Below are 14869 nucleotides of genomic sequence, written 5' to 3'. Positions count from 1 at the left end.
CAGAAGAAACGGGACACCTTTTCTCGCAAGTTATCCAGAATTTTAATCGACTCGGGGCAGGCCATCGAGATTATTGCGGGAGGAGCCGCCGAGCGATGAGGGGGGGTCTAGCAGCGAGTAATCGGATTGTGCTCGGTCACTTTCAACGAGCCCCCCGGATACGAACGACGCCGAGGAAAAATACGTACTTTACATCTTCCCCAAACATTGTCGTCCGGCTCCCGTTCAATGGCCATTCATAACCGAGGCACGACGGGGTGGTGGGCAAAGGCATCAAGGGAGGAGAATTTCCCCGCGACAGACGTCTCGATGGAAAAATTATTCCGCTCTCGAGCAGCCTGAAACGAAGCTGCAAATGGGGAATCCTCGGAATCGGTCCTCCTTGGAATTTTTATTAAGCGCCGATGACGACGCGGCGAGTTCGATATCTCGGAAGTATGCTCGCGATGGGGAGAAACAACGACGGGGGAACGTGGAGACGAGTCTCTCTGTCGACTTTGTTGCTCCGGCTGTGCAAATTCTTGCTGTAAATTGAGTAGTTACAAAAAACTAATTTCGAAAGAAGGGAATATTTATTACTTAAGATAAGAGCCAGTACCTCGTGTCCTAAGTTCTCAGTTCTTTTACTATGCAATCTAAAATCATCCAATTCGAGGAACCCCAGTCTTTAATCTCCCTCCAGCGATAGACTAATAATTCCTCCCAAGCATACGACACTGCCCCAAGAAACAAAGAAACAAATATTACCGCTTCAGCACCCTTCGTGCCACCCGATTCACGACCCCCTGTCCTTCTGCTTCAGGAGCTAGACCTGGAGAGCTGTCCGAAGCCCATCGTGTTCGTCCTGCACAACTTCCTCTCGGCGAAGATCCACCGGCTCGGTCTGAGCGCATAGGGGCACGAGGGGGCCCCGACGGAGGCCCCCGACCTGCCACCCCACACCACCAGGTCCGTCACCAGCGTCTTCCTCCACTGAACCTCGCATCCATGGCGGAGGAGATGCGGACGATGGGCGGCAGGCAGGAGTGACAGAGACGCGAACGGTGACCAGAGCGACTCGGCGAGCCAGCGAGTGGCGTTCGAGGTTCCTCTGGGAGGGTCGGACCGGCCCCGGTGGTTCCCCCCGATGGATTCACGCTCGTCCACGTTTGCAGCCAAGCTTCGATGGGCTTCGAAGCTGGCCAAAAGTGGCTGGGTGGTTGAAATGATCCGCGAGCAAACAGAGGGACGGAGCAGAGACTCTCGTTGAAAGAAAGTATACCTAGGCGACGATCAACGCCGGCGATCACCAGCGATCGCCGGCTCGAAGCCATCCAACGCGCGCGATTATCGTGGAAAGTAACAGACCCGTAGGCTGGAAGGGGATCGCAACTAATCAACGCGCCTAAGTAACCGATTAAAAAAAAAAAACTATCTACCTAACGCTAAGTAAGAGTAACAGGGGGGAGGGGACTGAGTAGAGGATGTCGGCGGTCGACGTTGAGCGCCCCGATCGAAATCGATCGGGAGACTAGAAGAAGCTAATCAATTACTGTCCAACCGCGGCCCGCCCGTTGGCTCTCTCGCGACGATCCACCCCTGCGCCTCTTCGCGCCCTCCCCTGCCCGGCCGGGCTCCCTTCGGCAGCTGCAGCGCGAAAGAAACAAAGTTCAAAGGGAGGATGGGTCTGCGCGAAGTCGCGGTGATAAAGTTTCAAGACCCTGGGCGGGGAGTTCTGTGGCACCAGGGGCTTGGAACGGAGCGAGTAACGTGTTTCCTTCCGTCGTGTATCTAACGCGCAGCTTTCCAGGTGAAAATGTCGCGAATTATAGCAGATTCGATCGATGGCGAGGTCCCCGGCCGAGTGATTACGCTGCCGCGAGCTTTCCAGGTACTTTGGAAGAAGTTGGAGCTTCTGGGGCCCGAGATGGGGCAGGGGATGAGCGAGAGATACTTGAATGCTGAATGGGGAGACAGCGAGGGGTGGAACAGAGTCGATCGAGCCGATAACGATCATGGAACTTAGTCGCGATGTGTCGACGTGGTCGCTCCGCTCCTGAGGGGGTTCAGGGGGGTCGAAACAGGGCGGAATGACGGGGGAAGCTGTTACCCCCGACGCAGGCCAACGGGCAGACGTTAATAGTTGTTTTGTACCATTCGTATTCTTAACGCGAGTAAGTGTAAGATGCCAAGAAACGTCGATGTGTATACTGGTAGCTGCGTGTCTGGCGCGAGGCGAACCCTGTTCTTGGGGTAACTCGCGATGGGGGTGGAAGAGGACTGAGATGCGCTCCCATCGTTTGCTTCCTGATTTCACGAACCACGAATCAGCATTCCAACGCCCGAAGTTCTTCAAGAAACAATTCTCTGTGGAGCTCTCGCGAACTAGTTCCTATAACTTGATTCTCGAGCGAAGAATACCGTAAACTGGAGAAACATTGGCATGTTTTTCGAACATTTTGCTATATATTATAGAAATTAGCATTTTTACACTCGCTTCAACCCTTCGTGATCACACCTTATAATCACAAATTGGTCACACGGTGTTCACTGTACCCCAGCGTCATTTTTTCAGTTACCATTTTCGTATTTTTGAATCTTTTCTTTTGAATACTTATACAGTCATGGTCTAATAGTCTTTTTCTAGAAATGTAAATTTTGATATGATACAATTTGTAGTTGAAAATCAGCGATTTTCCACGGTTGTGCGAAAAAAGCGATTTTTTAATTATTATTTTGCGATAAATCCCCTTTGGAAGTCGTAAAGGGCGATATTTTAACTCGAAAATTGCTCTTGGGGTGCGATACACCCCGCGTGGCCACGAAGGGTTAAGTATCCTTTCAAAACCTTGCATCTTTTGTGAATGTTCTACAAGTGTCAAAGTGCATAAAATTTGTATCCTTTTCCTTCTTTAATACATGCTAATTAGCTGCCAATGCCCCGAGTTTGCGGTAATTCATTCAAGCATGGAACATCCGATTGTAAATGATAAAAATCCCTCAAATGAGACCTGCCTCTAATTGACGTTCCTCCCACTATTCTTCATTTCCCTTTCTATTTCCTCGACAGTGATAATTGTTATAAAAGACAGCAATCCCTAGCTCCGATTACGAAGATCTTCACGCAGATAGTACTCCGCTGAAGCATACAAAACACGAAGAATCCTGCGACGAACATCCCCAAACTGAATCCTCTTGAACCTCTAATTTCTCGTCCAAAGGTTCTACGGATCAGCCAGACCGACCTGTAAATAAGCCACCACTGGGCCCACCCCCTTTCAATCTTCCCCGAGCTATGCCCACCGGAGCACACCCCATAACCCCATGAATCCCTGAGTGAACCGGAGGCAGGTCGGAGAACTATCACCGGCTCGAAAAGCCCGGCAGAAACGATCGCCACGATCCAATCTCGCGGCGAGTTGCCCCGGGAAGGGGTAAGGGATCGCGCCAGACCCAAGAATTATTCGCATTACGAGGCTGCTCGCCGCAGCCCGGAGCCAACCACCAACTTATCGAAGCGATCAGCGTCCGTGCGAGAGTGGGATGTCCTTTCATCTGTATAAATCCGACGAGAATGGAGGGCAGCCAGGCGGCTCGATCGCCCCTGGCACCGTCCGCGAGAATTTGTTGAGTGTTACCGAGGCGGCCGTACAATAAGGATTTCGACATTAAGTAGAACATATCAACGAAGCCACGTACCATCGATCGTGTCCGCTCGTCGCCTCTCGAGGGTTCCTTTCGCGGCGGAGGAAGCGCGCGGCGGCGCCCCGGAGCAAGGACACCCCTCGATCGCCTCGTCATTCGTGTACATAGACTCGTGCTCCTCGATGGATTCTAAGCGACACTGGGGGGCGACCGTTCGCTGGGCCCGATGGCGAACCGACGGCGTCCTTGCTCCCTCTTCCTCGCGGGAAACAGTTTCGGGGGTCCCGAGCCTCTCGGAACTCGACTCGCGGCAGGTATCGACTAGGTGGAGAAAGATCGCGGAGGTGTTTAGTGTGACTGGATCGAAGCGATCGGACGCGTGAATCAAAATTTAGTGCGTCTTCATGTATATGTCTTCGCTTATGAACTGAGCAAGCGTCGCCATTAAACGTATTAAACTGATCAATAGCATTCGTTCAAGAATCTTGCTACTTTACTACGTCCAGCACCTTCCACCAAACATCCAGATCCCCGAATTTCATGGAGTTTCGTTCCGAGCTGGGTTTCAAGTGCGAGTGGCCGGAAAAATCGGCCCGAAGGATCGATCGGCCGCTACTCCGTCGCGGCTGGACGCGATTGTACACGTCCGTGGGTAATGGTAAACGAGGCCAGACGATCGAAGGGAAATTGGCAGGGCCCGGTTAACGCGTTAATCGAGAATTACGCGAACAACGGCCGGGGGGAGGGAAGGGCTCGCTGTCCACCCACCGGGACAAGTGGAATTTCGAATGGGGCCGAAAAGCGAGCCGAAACGCGCGCTCCATTTTCGCCCGGTGGAATCGCAAAGTAGAAAAACCTGTAAATGAGCAGACGCGTCGGTGGGGGCGAATTAATTTAACGCTTCCGCGCGATTTAATCGGCAAAGGGCGGAGGGAGAGGGTTAATGCCGCGAAAGGAACGCGAGGGAGAGCACGTCACGCTGCGAAGCACACGGGCACACACGTATTCACGCACGCCTAAGGAACGGGAAGAGGAAACCGTGATTATGCGCGAGACGATGGGTTCAGAACATCGACGGTTTGGTTCGAACGGATTTTGCGCGTAAACTGTGTATTTTTCTAATGATTTAGGACGCTCGGCCCGCGACCCGCGCTCCGTTTCTCTCGGGACACAAGCCGAAGGTCCCTCTTGCGTTTCCATTTTCCCTAGGTTTAAGAGAACGTTAACGTGTACATCTATGAGTTACCAAATAAATGAGAGCGGTTAGAAAGGTCTTCTGTTATCATTGCACATTCACCCTCACCCTTCCTATACTGCTCGACACTATTCTTGAAAATTTTATTTGAAATTCGTGTAAGAAGTAAAATGAGACAGAGAAAAGAATTTGATTACACGAAATTTACGTAAAACCTTGGAAAACTTATAACGAGGGCTAATTTATTGCGACACATTTTTCGACGGCAAAGTTTGTCGCTTTGAATATTCATTGTTTTACTAATTCTTATGTTTGATACAATACACCATCTTCTATCTAATAATTGATAATTAAAAACAATGCCGTCTATGTATCAGATGATACACTGTTTACTTTACATGAATTTCATTTAACTTTTCGCTTGACCGATTGGCAAGAAAATGGTGTCCAGCAGTATAGTGGTATATCCATCTCACACCTCCCCCTGAATACGTCAACCTGTTAAAGGAACCCTTAGTCGAAGCTGTGGTCTATATCGAATGCAGAGTATGATGTTCCCGAGGTAAGTGCTTTTCTCCTATTTAATCCACCCGGCGCCACGCGGATGGGACTAGAAACTAATTTCAACGAGGCAGCGATTAAGATTAAAGTATAATCTCCACTTCGCTCAATCAGATTCCACCCGGAATCGAAACAACCCCTTTTCGCCGACCACCAGAGGCGCCACGGAAGCGAAACACCTATCCCCTAGCTAATTTCTCGCCCCGTAACAGCGAGGGGTTAATGTATCGACTCTCGGCGGGTGTCCAAGTCAAATAAACGTTCATCGAATATTCATCGGCGGTATCGAGCTCGCGGAAACTTCGCCGTCCGTTTGTTGACCCGGCAATCGATAGACCGCCGCGATAGTTCGGCCAGAAATACGTCTACGGGCTCAAAAGGAATCGCCGATTGGACGGGAAAGGGGCTGGCGAGTGTAGAGGGGGTTGGAAGAAACTTGGTAGACTTTGTCATTTTTATCGGCGGACCCGATATCCACGTCTGGTGATTGGCTCCCAAACTTTTCTGATCTGTCTTCCGTGCGCCTTCCAACGATTCTGGGATCCTTCCACCCCCGACGCACCCTTCAGCTCCGCACCTAAATCACAGGACCAGGGACACCCGTTATAGAGGGTGTTTCGGTAACTTCGTCGTGAGGGCTTCGCGGGGAATATATTTTCCGCGGCTCTCTCAGATGGCATGTATTATACATTCTCCTCGGGGATATTCTTCTGTAACTGCAAGATTGGGGGTTGATATCGTTCCGGGTGATTCCACCTCGAGCCACTGAAGACACCTTGCGCGGTAATCTCGTAGAAATAGAATTCTAGACGATTCCACGCGACTTACAGAATCGATAGCATCGATCCTCTAATTCTAAACTTCCCTGCGCTTCCTCCCCACCAGGTGGTGGAAGAAGACCTAGACTTCGTTTGCTCGAAGGCGGCTTCAAAGTAGCGCTGCTTCTTCTCTGACCTCGGAAAGAAGTCAGCTGCGAAAGGAAGTCAAACGTAGAAGAACGCCAATTTAGACGTTGTGAAGTTTCCACGAGTCCTGTCAAAGTCGCGACGTAAATTAACTCCCCAGCGCAGTGGCGCACCCAGAGCGGAGGGGGTGCCAGGGGACTTTGCGAAAAGAAACTTGGATTTTATTCTTTAAAGAAATTTTTATTATCACCTAAAGAATTTCATTGAATTTGCATTAAAAATATTTTTATCCTCAACTTGGCTCCCCTGAGATTAAATCCTGAGTGCGCCACTGCTCGAGCGTACTGAACTACCCCCCTAATAAAACGCAACAAGCTAAACTCGAGCAACCAGGAGAAGAAGATTGCGTGAGACACAGCTTCAGGAGCTGGTTCCTTCGATCAGACATCCCCAGACACGCGTGTCGAGGGAAAACGGGGTGGAAATCAGCGACGCCGAGGGTTGCTGCGGAAGAAGGAGGCCGCTGGATCGTTCGGCCTTGCGCGGAGGGAAGAAACAGGGTCACGGGCTGCCATTGTTCCTACGGAAACTCTATTATCCGTCATTAAACTCGCTCGTCCGTATTCGTTATTTCGTCCCCGTGAACACGCCCGTTGTTCCGCGGCTATTTTTAACGAGTCCGCCAGCCCCCGGCCCTGTCGCGGTCTGTTTGGAATATTCGTCTGCGGGGAGGGCCGGTAAATTGGAGAGGTCAGAGCGGCGTGGAATTTAAAATAAACCGTGGGAACCGCGGCGAAACGGAATTGGCGATAATTCCGGATACGGGATTAAGGGGGAACACCACTGTGACGGCCGGAGAAGTAAGCCATTCTTAAGAATTTTTTTTCAGGAATAATATAGTTTTCACAGAAAATTTTGATTACCTACCTTTAGTACGCTGTCTTAAGAGACTACAGAAAAAAATAAATAGGAAAACACCCATAAATTTTAATATATTAATTAATCTTCTAGACCCCCCCACGCGAACTGGTCGAAGGGGTAACTATGAAACAGCAGGTCCGAAATCAAATTTCTTTTTTTTTTTTATAAACTATATGAGTGTAGTTTCCGTTGTACGTACTGATTTCTTAAACAAATTATTTTTGTAAAATTGGTGCGCTTTGAAGAAAAGTTTCGAAAATCCGCGAATAAGATAGACAGCTTTTCGAGCGTATTTAAAAAAAAATTGTTTTCAATCAAAGAATCCGTACGTACAACGGAAACTACACTCATATAGTTTATAAAAAAAAAATGAAATTTAATTTCGGACCTGCTGTTCCGTAGTTACACCTTCGACCACCTCGGATCGGGGGGTCTAGAAAATTAATTAATATATTAAAATTTATGGATGTTTTTGTATTTATTTTTTTGTATAGTCTCTTAAGACAGCGTACTAAAGGTAGGTAATAACAATTGGTTATAAAAACTGTAAATTATCCCTGAAAAAAATTCTTAAAGATGACTTACTTTTCCGGCCGTCACAGTGGTGTTCCCCCTTAATAGAAGTCCGGGGAATTTGTCAGAGGTGGCTCGAATATCGGGGCTGACGGATAATTAGGTAAGAGGATACAATCGAGAGTTATTTAAGACGCAAGTAGAATTTCCGAATGCTTAGGCATCGAGAGAAATTCGATAGACGGAACTCCATTCGAGGTAATGAAAAATTGAATCGACACTCGGGACGAGTGGATGTACAGGGCTCGGAATTAACTTGCCTCGTGAGCAAGTGTGCTCACTCTGAATTGGGAATGCATCGGAAAGCCGGCAGAAAAATGGGGAATTAAAAAACGTCACTTGCAAATCCAGCCCACCCAATGAGTCCCTTCCTATCGAATTATAAGTTCGAGAAGTTTACGCGAAGCGGGTTATTTACAACGTGCTGGTCACGATAACGTTACCCCTTCATTTCATACTTGCTCGTTCTATTTACCCTCCGCCGATCCCCTCCCCGCCCTCTGCCGTCCTTAAGCCCTTCGCTGGAAATGTTCTAAAGATTATAAAAGCAGGCTAACGGCCGCGTATAATTCACGTTTGTTATCCCCGCATCACGGAAACCCGTAATGATACGTTTATTCTATAGAATTTAGCCGAGAACCAGCCGCAATTATGGTCAGGGCTTTAGCAACAGACCAGAAATAATAAATTGTTCGAGGGAGCCCGAAAAGGGAAGCTCTCCGGGCCGGCCGCGTCGTAACGATAGCCGCGCTCGCGGGAATTTAACGCCAGGATTTCGGGTATAATTAAAAATCCGCCCGTGTCCACGGGCCGTGTAATTTTATAATCTAGCTGGCCCAACCTGCTCGTACCTCCCGCTTCGTTTCCCCATCAATCCCGCCCCTCGCTTCCTCGCGAAACCTCTCTGCGTGGCAATGATATCGTCTCGGAATAATAGCTCGTGAAAATAGCGGAGGAAAGCAGAAACGCTCCACCCGATCGTTCTTTGTAAGTGGTCCTTGCAAAGTTTTGCAGTGGAACGCTCCTGTACTCGTGATTTCGGCGAGGAGGGTATTAGTTGACGAGCACGCTCGATTACTAGGAAGAGGAAGGCGCGGGTTCTTGGTAGCAGAAAATTCGAGCAGCATTTGTCACGTCGAGCCGGATTCGAGCGATTCTAATTTAGCTGGATAATTGAATTTCAGCGAAGCGATTAAGTACCCCGCTTTCTTTTAATTTAGACGCAGTTACCCGCGGATTATCTTGCTCCGCGGTTTTACGCGAAGCTTCGGCGAAAAGTCGATCGGGGCAACGAGGGGCTCGCGCGTCCACTGCGGCGCGATACCGTGGCAGCGATAATTCCGTGGCTTTTCCCCCCGAGCAGTCGCACGAACCCGGCAAGAAACGTGTTCCATCGAAATGCAAATTCGCAGCGAGCGCCGTTTATCTCGAACGAGCGCAGGCAATTTTGATTTCGCGAAATTTCACTTTATCGAAGCCGATCCATCGCCCAGGGGGGGCACGGCCCCGCTGCGACTATCGAGCTACGGATGCACGAGCTCCGAGCCGGCTCGCCCTGCTGCGTGACCGCCCGCAAAATGCAACCGCGGCCCAAGAGTGTGAATGCAAATCGCGGAAACGCCAATCTTGCCGCATTCAGTCATACCAACGCTACCGAGTGTCCCTTTAGCGAGACGTTCCAACCCCCGAGTCAGCGCCGTCACCGTTCCCTGGTGTTCCATAGAAGAGGCTTTAAAGACCAGCAAAGGAATCGCCCGAGTAGTTGCTTAATCGCTAAAGATACGACGATGCAGCATGCAACGTTTCATGCGCGATTCCGATAAATTCGTCGCGGCCGGGGGGAAGCTTTCGAAGGGAAAATTGGCCCCTGACTCGTTAACTGAACCGTTAATACGTAATTGCCATGCAACGCGTCGCGCCATTGTGGTTACGCAGCTTCTGGGCGGAGTGATTGATAAATGGTACACGGGGGTTACAGGAGGACTTAATTAAAGCCGAGGAACCTTTCGATCGCTCCCCACAGCGAGACGAATTAGGGGTAGACAGAGGGGAAGATGGCAGAAGATGGGTAGTTTCGGTGAAAGCCACGCGCCCTACCTTCGTGACCAAGGAATCCCAGTAATCGCGGAATCGACGACGCAGCGCGACGTAATAATCGCGATGGGGGCGTCAGGGGGCGTTTTTTCCTGGGGACGAGGGGACGGAATGATAGGGCGGCCGATTGAAATGCAAATCGAAGCGGCCGAGGTTATTTCGGTGTACACGCGGCCGCGACGCCCGGTGCAACGTTCCAAAATTCGATCGTTTCTTTCTCCCATGGGTGTCCCGCGCCGCAAAACAACGGACACTCGTTCCAGGGCAGAAAAATCCCGCTGTCAAACCGACATGTACCGGCGCCCATGTTGCTCTACACTGCCTGGCTAGGCTGTTCTACACGAGAGCTCTCCGATTGCGGTCACTCCGCGAGCCTCTGCCTCGCCTATGCTGGTACCCTGATTTGCGGCCGCTTATTCTGCAAATTTATGACGCTTAGGTGCACCGAGCCTCTGCGGTCGACCGGGCCACCGATTCGTTTGGAACTTTGCCTGCGCTTTGTCTGAAATCGACTGGGATCGAATTCCTCTGTTCGGACTTTCGGCGGAGAAGCCCCTTCGTGATTCTTCGCGATCGAAACCCTCGATCGGGCCGGTTAATTAAAGCCACTTAATTGAACGCTCCTCTACCGCGTACCTCCTTCTTGCCTTCCCCGTTCGACGACTTTTAATCCACGTATCCGAGCACGAGTGCGCCCGGGAACAAAGTCGACGTAAACGGGTATTTATCTGCCAGCGTTCCGCGGGGGTCCGCGCGCGAAAACGAGCGATACTCATTTTTCAGGGCTCCGCGGAGATTTCCCTTATCGTGCGGCGGCAGACTCGCTCCCTGGAACACGGGCCAACGGCGAATCCGCTCGCGTTTATCGGCGATATCTCGCGGGAACGCGTGAAAGAAGGAATCCCGCCTGGGCGCCGCGGCGAAATTTAATATTCCTGATACCGTGCCCCGCGATTTTTCCACTCGCCAAACGCTCCGTTTCCCCTCCACTCCCTCCGCTCCTCCCTGGGCCATGGTGGCTTCTATCCTCCCCTATCGTGGGCCAAATACCGCGAGCAACTCTCCACGAAATTGTATTTGATAAGCGTTCTCAGGTTCCGTAGATAATCTTCTCTAAAGAAAATTTAATAGCAAGTCAGAAGTTCGCCTCCTCAGCTAAAAAATGTGACTACCCCTTTGTAAATAATTTTCAGAAAGCTCGAAGCGTCCTCAGATTAATATAAACAATTCTAAGAGAAACGTGTTCTTTTTTCTCTGCAGTGCAACCGATCTCTCGGCTATCGATTCGCTAGTCCTCCCTCTCGCGAAATTCCTCCGTTCCTCCGGCGTGTCACGCTGTCGAGCAACTTCTCCAATCCCCCGTTCGCAGCACGCATCGCGGCGCCGTCAGGAAAACACGGCGAAACAAGGGAAATGCCGCTATTGACGCATACCTCGCGCTCGAGCGGCTCGTTTCCGCTGGGCGGCTGACACCGTGGAATTCTTATTCCCCGTTTCCTTCGCGGCGGCAAACGTCCTGGAAACGTGCAACGAGCGCTCCCCCCCTCGCGAGGACGTCGCGCGCTCAACGGCCCTCCGCCCGCTTAGACGTCGACGCGTCGAACGGGGGGATGCTGCAGATGGGACGGGAGGAAACGGGCTGCTGGAGTCCTTCGGAGAAAATAAAATCTGGCAACGAGCGGAGGTGGAGCGTGATTCGCGGCGTGACAGTGGAAGACAGAGAAGAAAGACGCTCTTGACTTCCGAGTCTCCAGGGACACGGAAGGCGCACCTAGCGGACCAAATGGACTTAATTACCCAATTAATAGAAGCCCCTTTGAAGGTGTTAAGCACGGCCACTCGAAGCCGATGAAACTCGGCAAACAAGTCCCTTAAAATTCGTCCGGGTGTTCGCTAAATTGTCCGCCGAATAACTGTCGAATAATTAACCGAATTGCCGCGCGTTACAAGCAAGATCAAAGCGGCTGAAGTGAATCCAACGAGGCGGAAGCGAGTCGGCCCGGTTGCATAAACGGGCCGGTCCCTTCGGCGGAGTGTTAATTAAAAGCTAATTAACGCTGGATCACGGGATCGTTCGCGTCGGTCGTTAGCCAGAAATGAGCGGGAATCGTTCGATTCGCGACACGACGTCGAAACGCCGGCATTATTAACTCGCAGATGGCATAATTTCCCTCGGCGGAGCGACGCGTGCAGCTGCAACGTGCCTCCAGACACGCGTGCACGTGGATGCACTGTGCAGATGGCGTCGAGCTGTTCCGCGCGGTGAATACGCTGTTCCGTGCGAGTGTTAGCTGTCGGGAAGGCGTTTCTGGGAAAGGGAGGGCTGTTCGAGGAGGTGCTCTCTTCTTTCTTCTCGGCGTTAAGCAGAAGGGTTTCGTCTGGAGGATCTACGGGTTTACGTGGAGCGTGGTTCTTGCGTGGTGAATTCGCGTAAGGGCTGGGTCCTTAGTTTTCCGATGGCAACCTTTCTGTGCGCCAAATCGATTTTCGGGGGACAGGAGCGTGGAGCTGGAGGATGGTGGCTTCTTAGCTGGGGGTGGATCGCAGTGAAGACGCTCCGCTGGTCGCAGTTTCGTAAAAGACGCTTATATTTTATTCCAAAACTCCTCGACGCACTTACAGCTACCTGTACGCTTGCTCCTCAGCTCCGGCGTCCGTGAACTCCGTAACATCGGCATACGTACTCGTATGTACAGTCCTCGAGACTCTGTGCTCGAGAGTTTCCAGGCGGAAACGTTCTCGATGGACGCGCTTATCGTTTCGCTAACCGAACGAGTTCCGCGTGTATATCTACAAAGCGGTCGTGCTCTAACCCGGAACCACCGTTACAGCTGTCTGCGTTAGGATTATCGCGATAGAATGATAGAGTAATGGCGATTAGAGCTATCGTTTAGAACTACTGTCGGGCTGCCTTACCATACCTAATATAATACACGTACGAGTACACGGCGGAACAGCCAAATCCCGTCTCCCACGTACCGCGGCTCCAGAATTATCTGATTACCCGCCCCTCCGCTTCAACCGCGCTTCCAAATTCCCAGACACGAACAAAGTGGGAGATACGATTTGAACGTTCCGCCGTGCCATAGCGACAGATTTCTTTCTAGAAATTGGCACTAGGAATTCAAAGACAGACGAAGGAATACTGTTCGTAAATATCGCTTAACCCCAGACTGACAGGGGTGTTCTCGAACGCATCCCCTTTCTCGGACAACGGTCTTTAAAAATCTTTATTTAAACGACGAGTGAATCGCTTCTCTACGCTACGAGTCTCGTGAAGAGGAAAGAAGAAGAACGCGGGCTCGAGGATGATCGAAACCAGAGTTGGGCATGAATTAAATACAGAATTATTTAAATTACGGATAAAAAAAAAAGTTAATTTCACTTTAGATTATTCGACGAATAAAGTTAATTTTTTTATTCGTCGAGCGTTTCAACTTCGGCGTTGAATACATTTTTCAACTTTAGCTCTAATTTTAACGGTAACTTTAACTTTAACCTTATTCAACGTCAAATAATTTTGTAACGCGCGCCAAAAAATTATTCAACGTCAAATAATTTTGTAACGCGCGCCAAAAAATTATTCAACGTCAAATAATTTTGTAACGCGCGCCAAAAAATTATTCAACGTCAAATAAAATTAAAGTTAAAGTTAATTTTAAAGTTGAAGAATTTGACGAATAAAAAAAATTAGCATTATTCGACACATGAATAATTTTTTCACCTCTCATTCGTCATTCGAGATTTTATTTAAAATTTTTGCCCATCTCTGTCAGTTCCGAAACCCCCCGTCAGTGATTGGGTTAAGCAGGTGCCGCAAGGGGTCCGCGGGGACACTACGCGCGTGCACGCTACACACGCGAAATCTATTGCGTACATTGCACGCGGCTGTACGCCTCCGGTTCTCGTCTCGTCTATTTAACGGCTAACATGCTTACTAATTCGAAAATGTACGTCGACGTGCGTGTGTACTTATCTACATGGAAGACGAACGTGGCTCGCAGAGGGTGGCGCCTGCCACAGGAAGGAGGGGACTCCAACGTCGCGCGACGCGTCTCAAACTAGCGATAAGCACCGGTGTACCGACTTCCGCGTTAACCTCGCTTAACGGCCGGTGTAATTAATTAAAGGACAAGGTTCAGTGTCCTGTGCGAGCTCCGGCTGAGCCTCTAATCCTGATCGCCCGCTGGAGCCCCCGTCTCCTTCGCCGCCTAGGCGACTTTGGGTCCGCTGATTTCTGGCTTCTTCGTCGCATTTAAAAGTATAATGGGAGCTTGCAATTTGAAATTCGAAGTATCAGCGCCGTGGCAAGGGGACAGGGAAGAATATCGCGCACCGGGGTCAGACTATGTTCGAGCGAGTGCTCTGAATTCAATATGGCGCGCGCGATGGGCCATTAGTCTCTCTCTCGATGCATGGAAATAAATAAAATCAGAAGGAAGACCGACTCGCTGCCGACGCCGAGCGATGCGACGAAGGGTTTCCGCAAGTTCGGCGTGAAATGCTCCGAGCGACGCGACGAAGGGTTTCCGCAAGCTCGGCGTGAAATGCTCCGAGTAGCGGGCTGAAAATCGCGTGATTTGTTACGCGGCGCTTTCGTCCCTGCTGGGGGAGGAGATGTCGTTGAAGCAACGAAACGGCACGGAATAAATAACGCGTTCAGACGTTAATATTACAAGGCTTCAGCTCCATGAACTGATAGGGTACGTGCAACGTGGTGTTGTTGTGCTCCACCAGGAGGTGGCCTCGCCTGGGGGACGCCCCGACCACCAGAACCGTCTCACCCTTCAACAGGACCACCTCTCCCTCGCCCTCTTCTGAAAGAACAACGATTTCCCCGCGTATTTACTACGGCTTCCAGCTGCATAACATGCAAGCTCCTGCGACGATACTCCATCAATTACCAGAACACTCCAGAGAACAGTGAAACTTGCAACGCATTTAACAAAACACCTCGCTGAGAACTCTCGCCGCAGTGAAGTTAGCAACACGAAGG

General features: G+C 50.5%; 2 protein-coding genes across 6 annotated transcripts in view; one reads left to right on the top strand and one right to left on the bottom strand.

Annotated features, from left to right (window-relative positions):
• The window catches only part of Syn1 (Syntrophin-like 1), a 298277-nt gene extending 293383 nt beyond the window's left edge, over positions 1–4894 (top strand). For 3 of the 4 annotated variants that reach the window (XM_076828705.1, XM_076828702.1, XM_076828703.1), the window contains one exon: positions 803–1040. In XM_076828705.1, coding sequence (XP_076684820.1) covers positions 803–895 — 93 coding nt within the window. In that variant the 3' untranslated portion in view covers positions 896–1040. Of the gene's footprint in view, positions 1–802 lie in introns of all 4 variants that reach the window. The other variant, XM_076828704.1, reaches the window with a different exon arrangement.
• An 8804-nt stretch (positions 4895–13698) lies between these two features.
• Positions 13699–14869, bottom strand: part of Dachs (unconventional myosin-IXb-like dachs) — an 83335-nt gene continuing 82164 nt past the window's right edge. For both annotated transcript variants that reach the window (XM_076829008.1, XM_076829009.1), the window contains one exon: positions 13699–14690. In XM_076829008.1, the coding sequence (XP_076685123.1) occupies positions 14533–14690 (158 nt within the window). In that variant the 3' untranslated portion in view covers positions 13699–14532. The remainder of the gene's footprint in view (positions 14691–14869) is intronic.

The sequence above is a fragment of the Andrena cerasifolii genome, chromosome 16 (genome assembly GCF_050908995.1).
Source record: "Andrena cerasifolii isolate SP2316 chromosome 16, iyAndCera1_principal, whole genome shotgun sequence".
Classification (NCBI taxonomy): Eukaryota; Metazoa; Arthropoda; class Insecta; order Hymenoptera; family Andrenidae; genus Andrena; species Andrena cerasifolii.
Note: the sequence above shows the minus strand (reverse complement) of the source record. Positions and strands in the feature narration are given on the sequence as shown.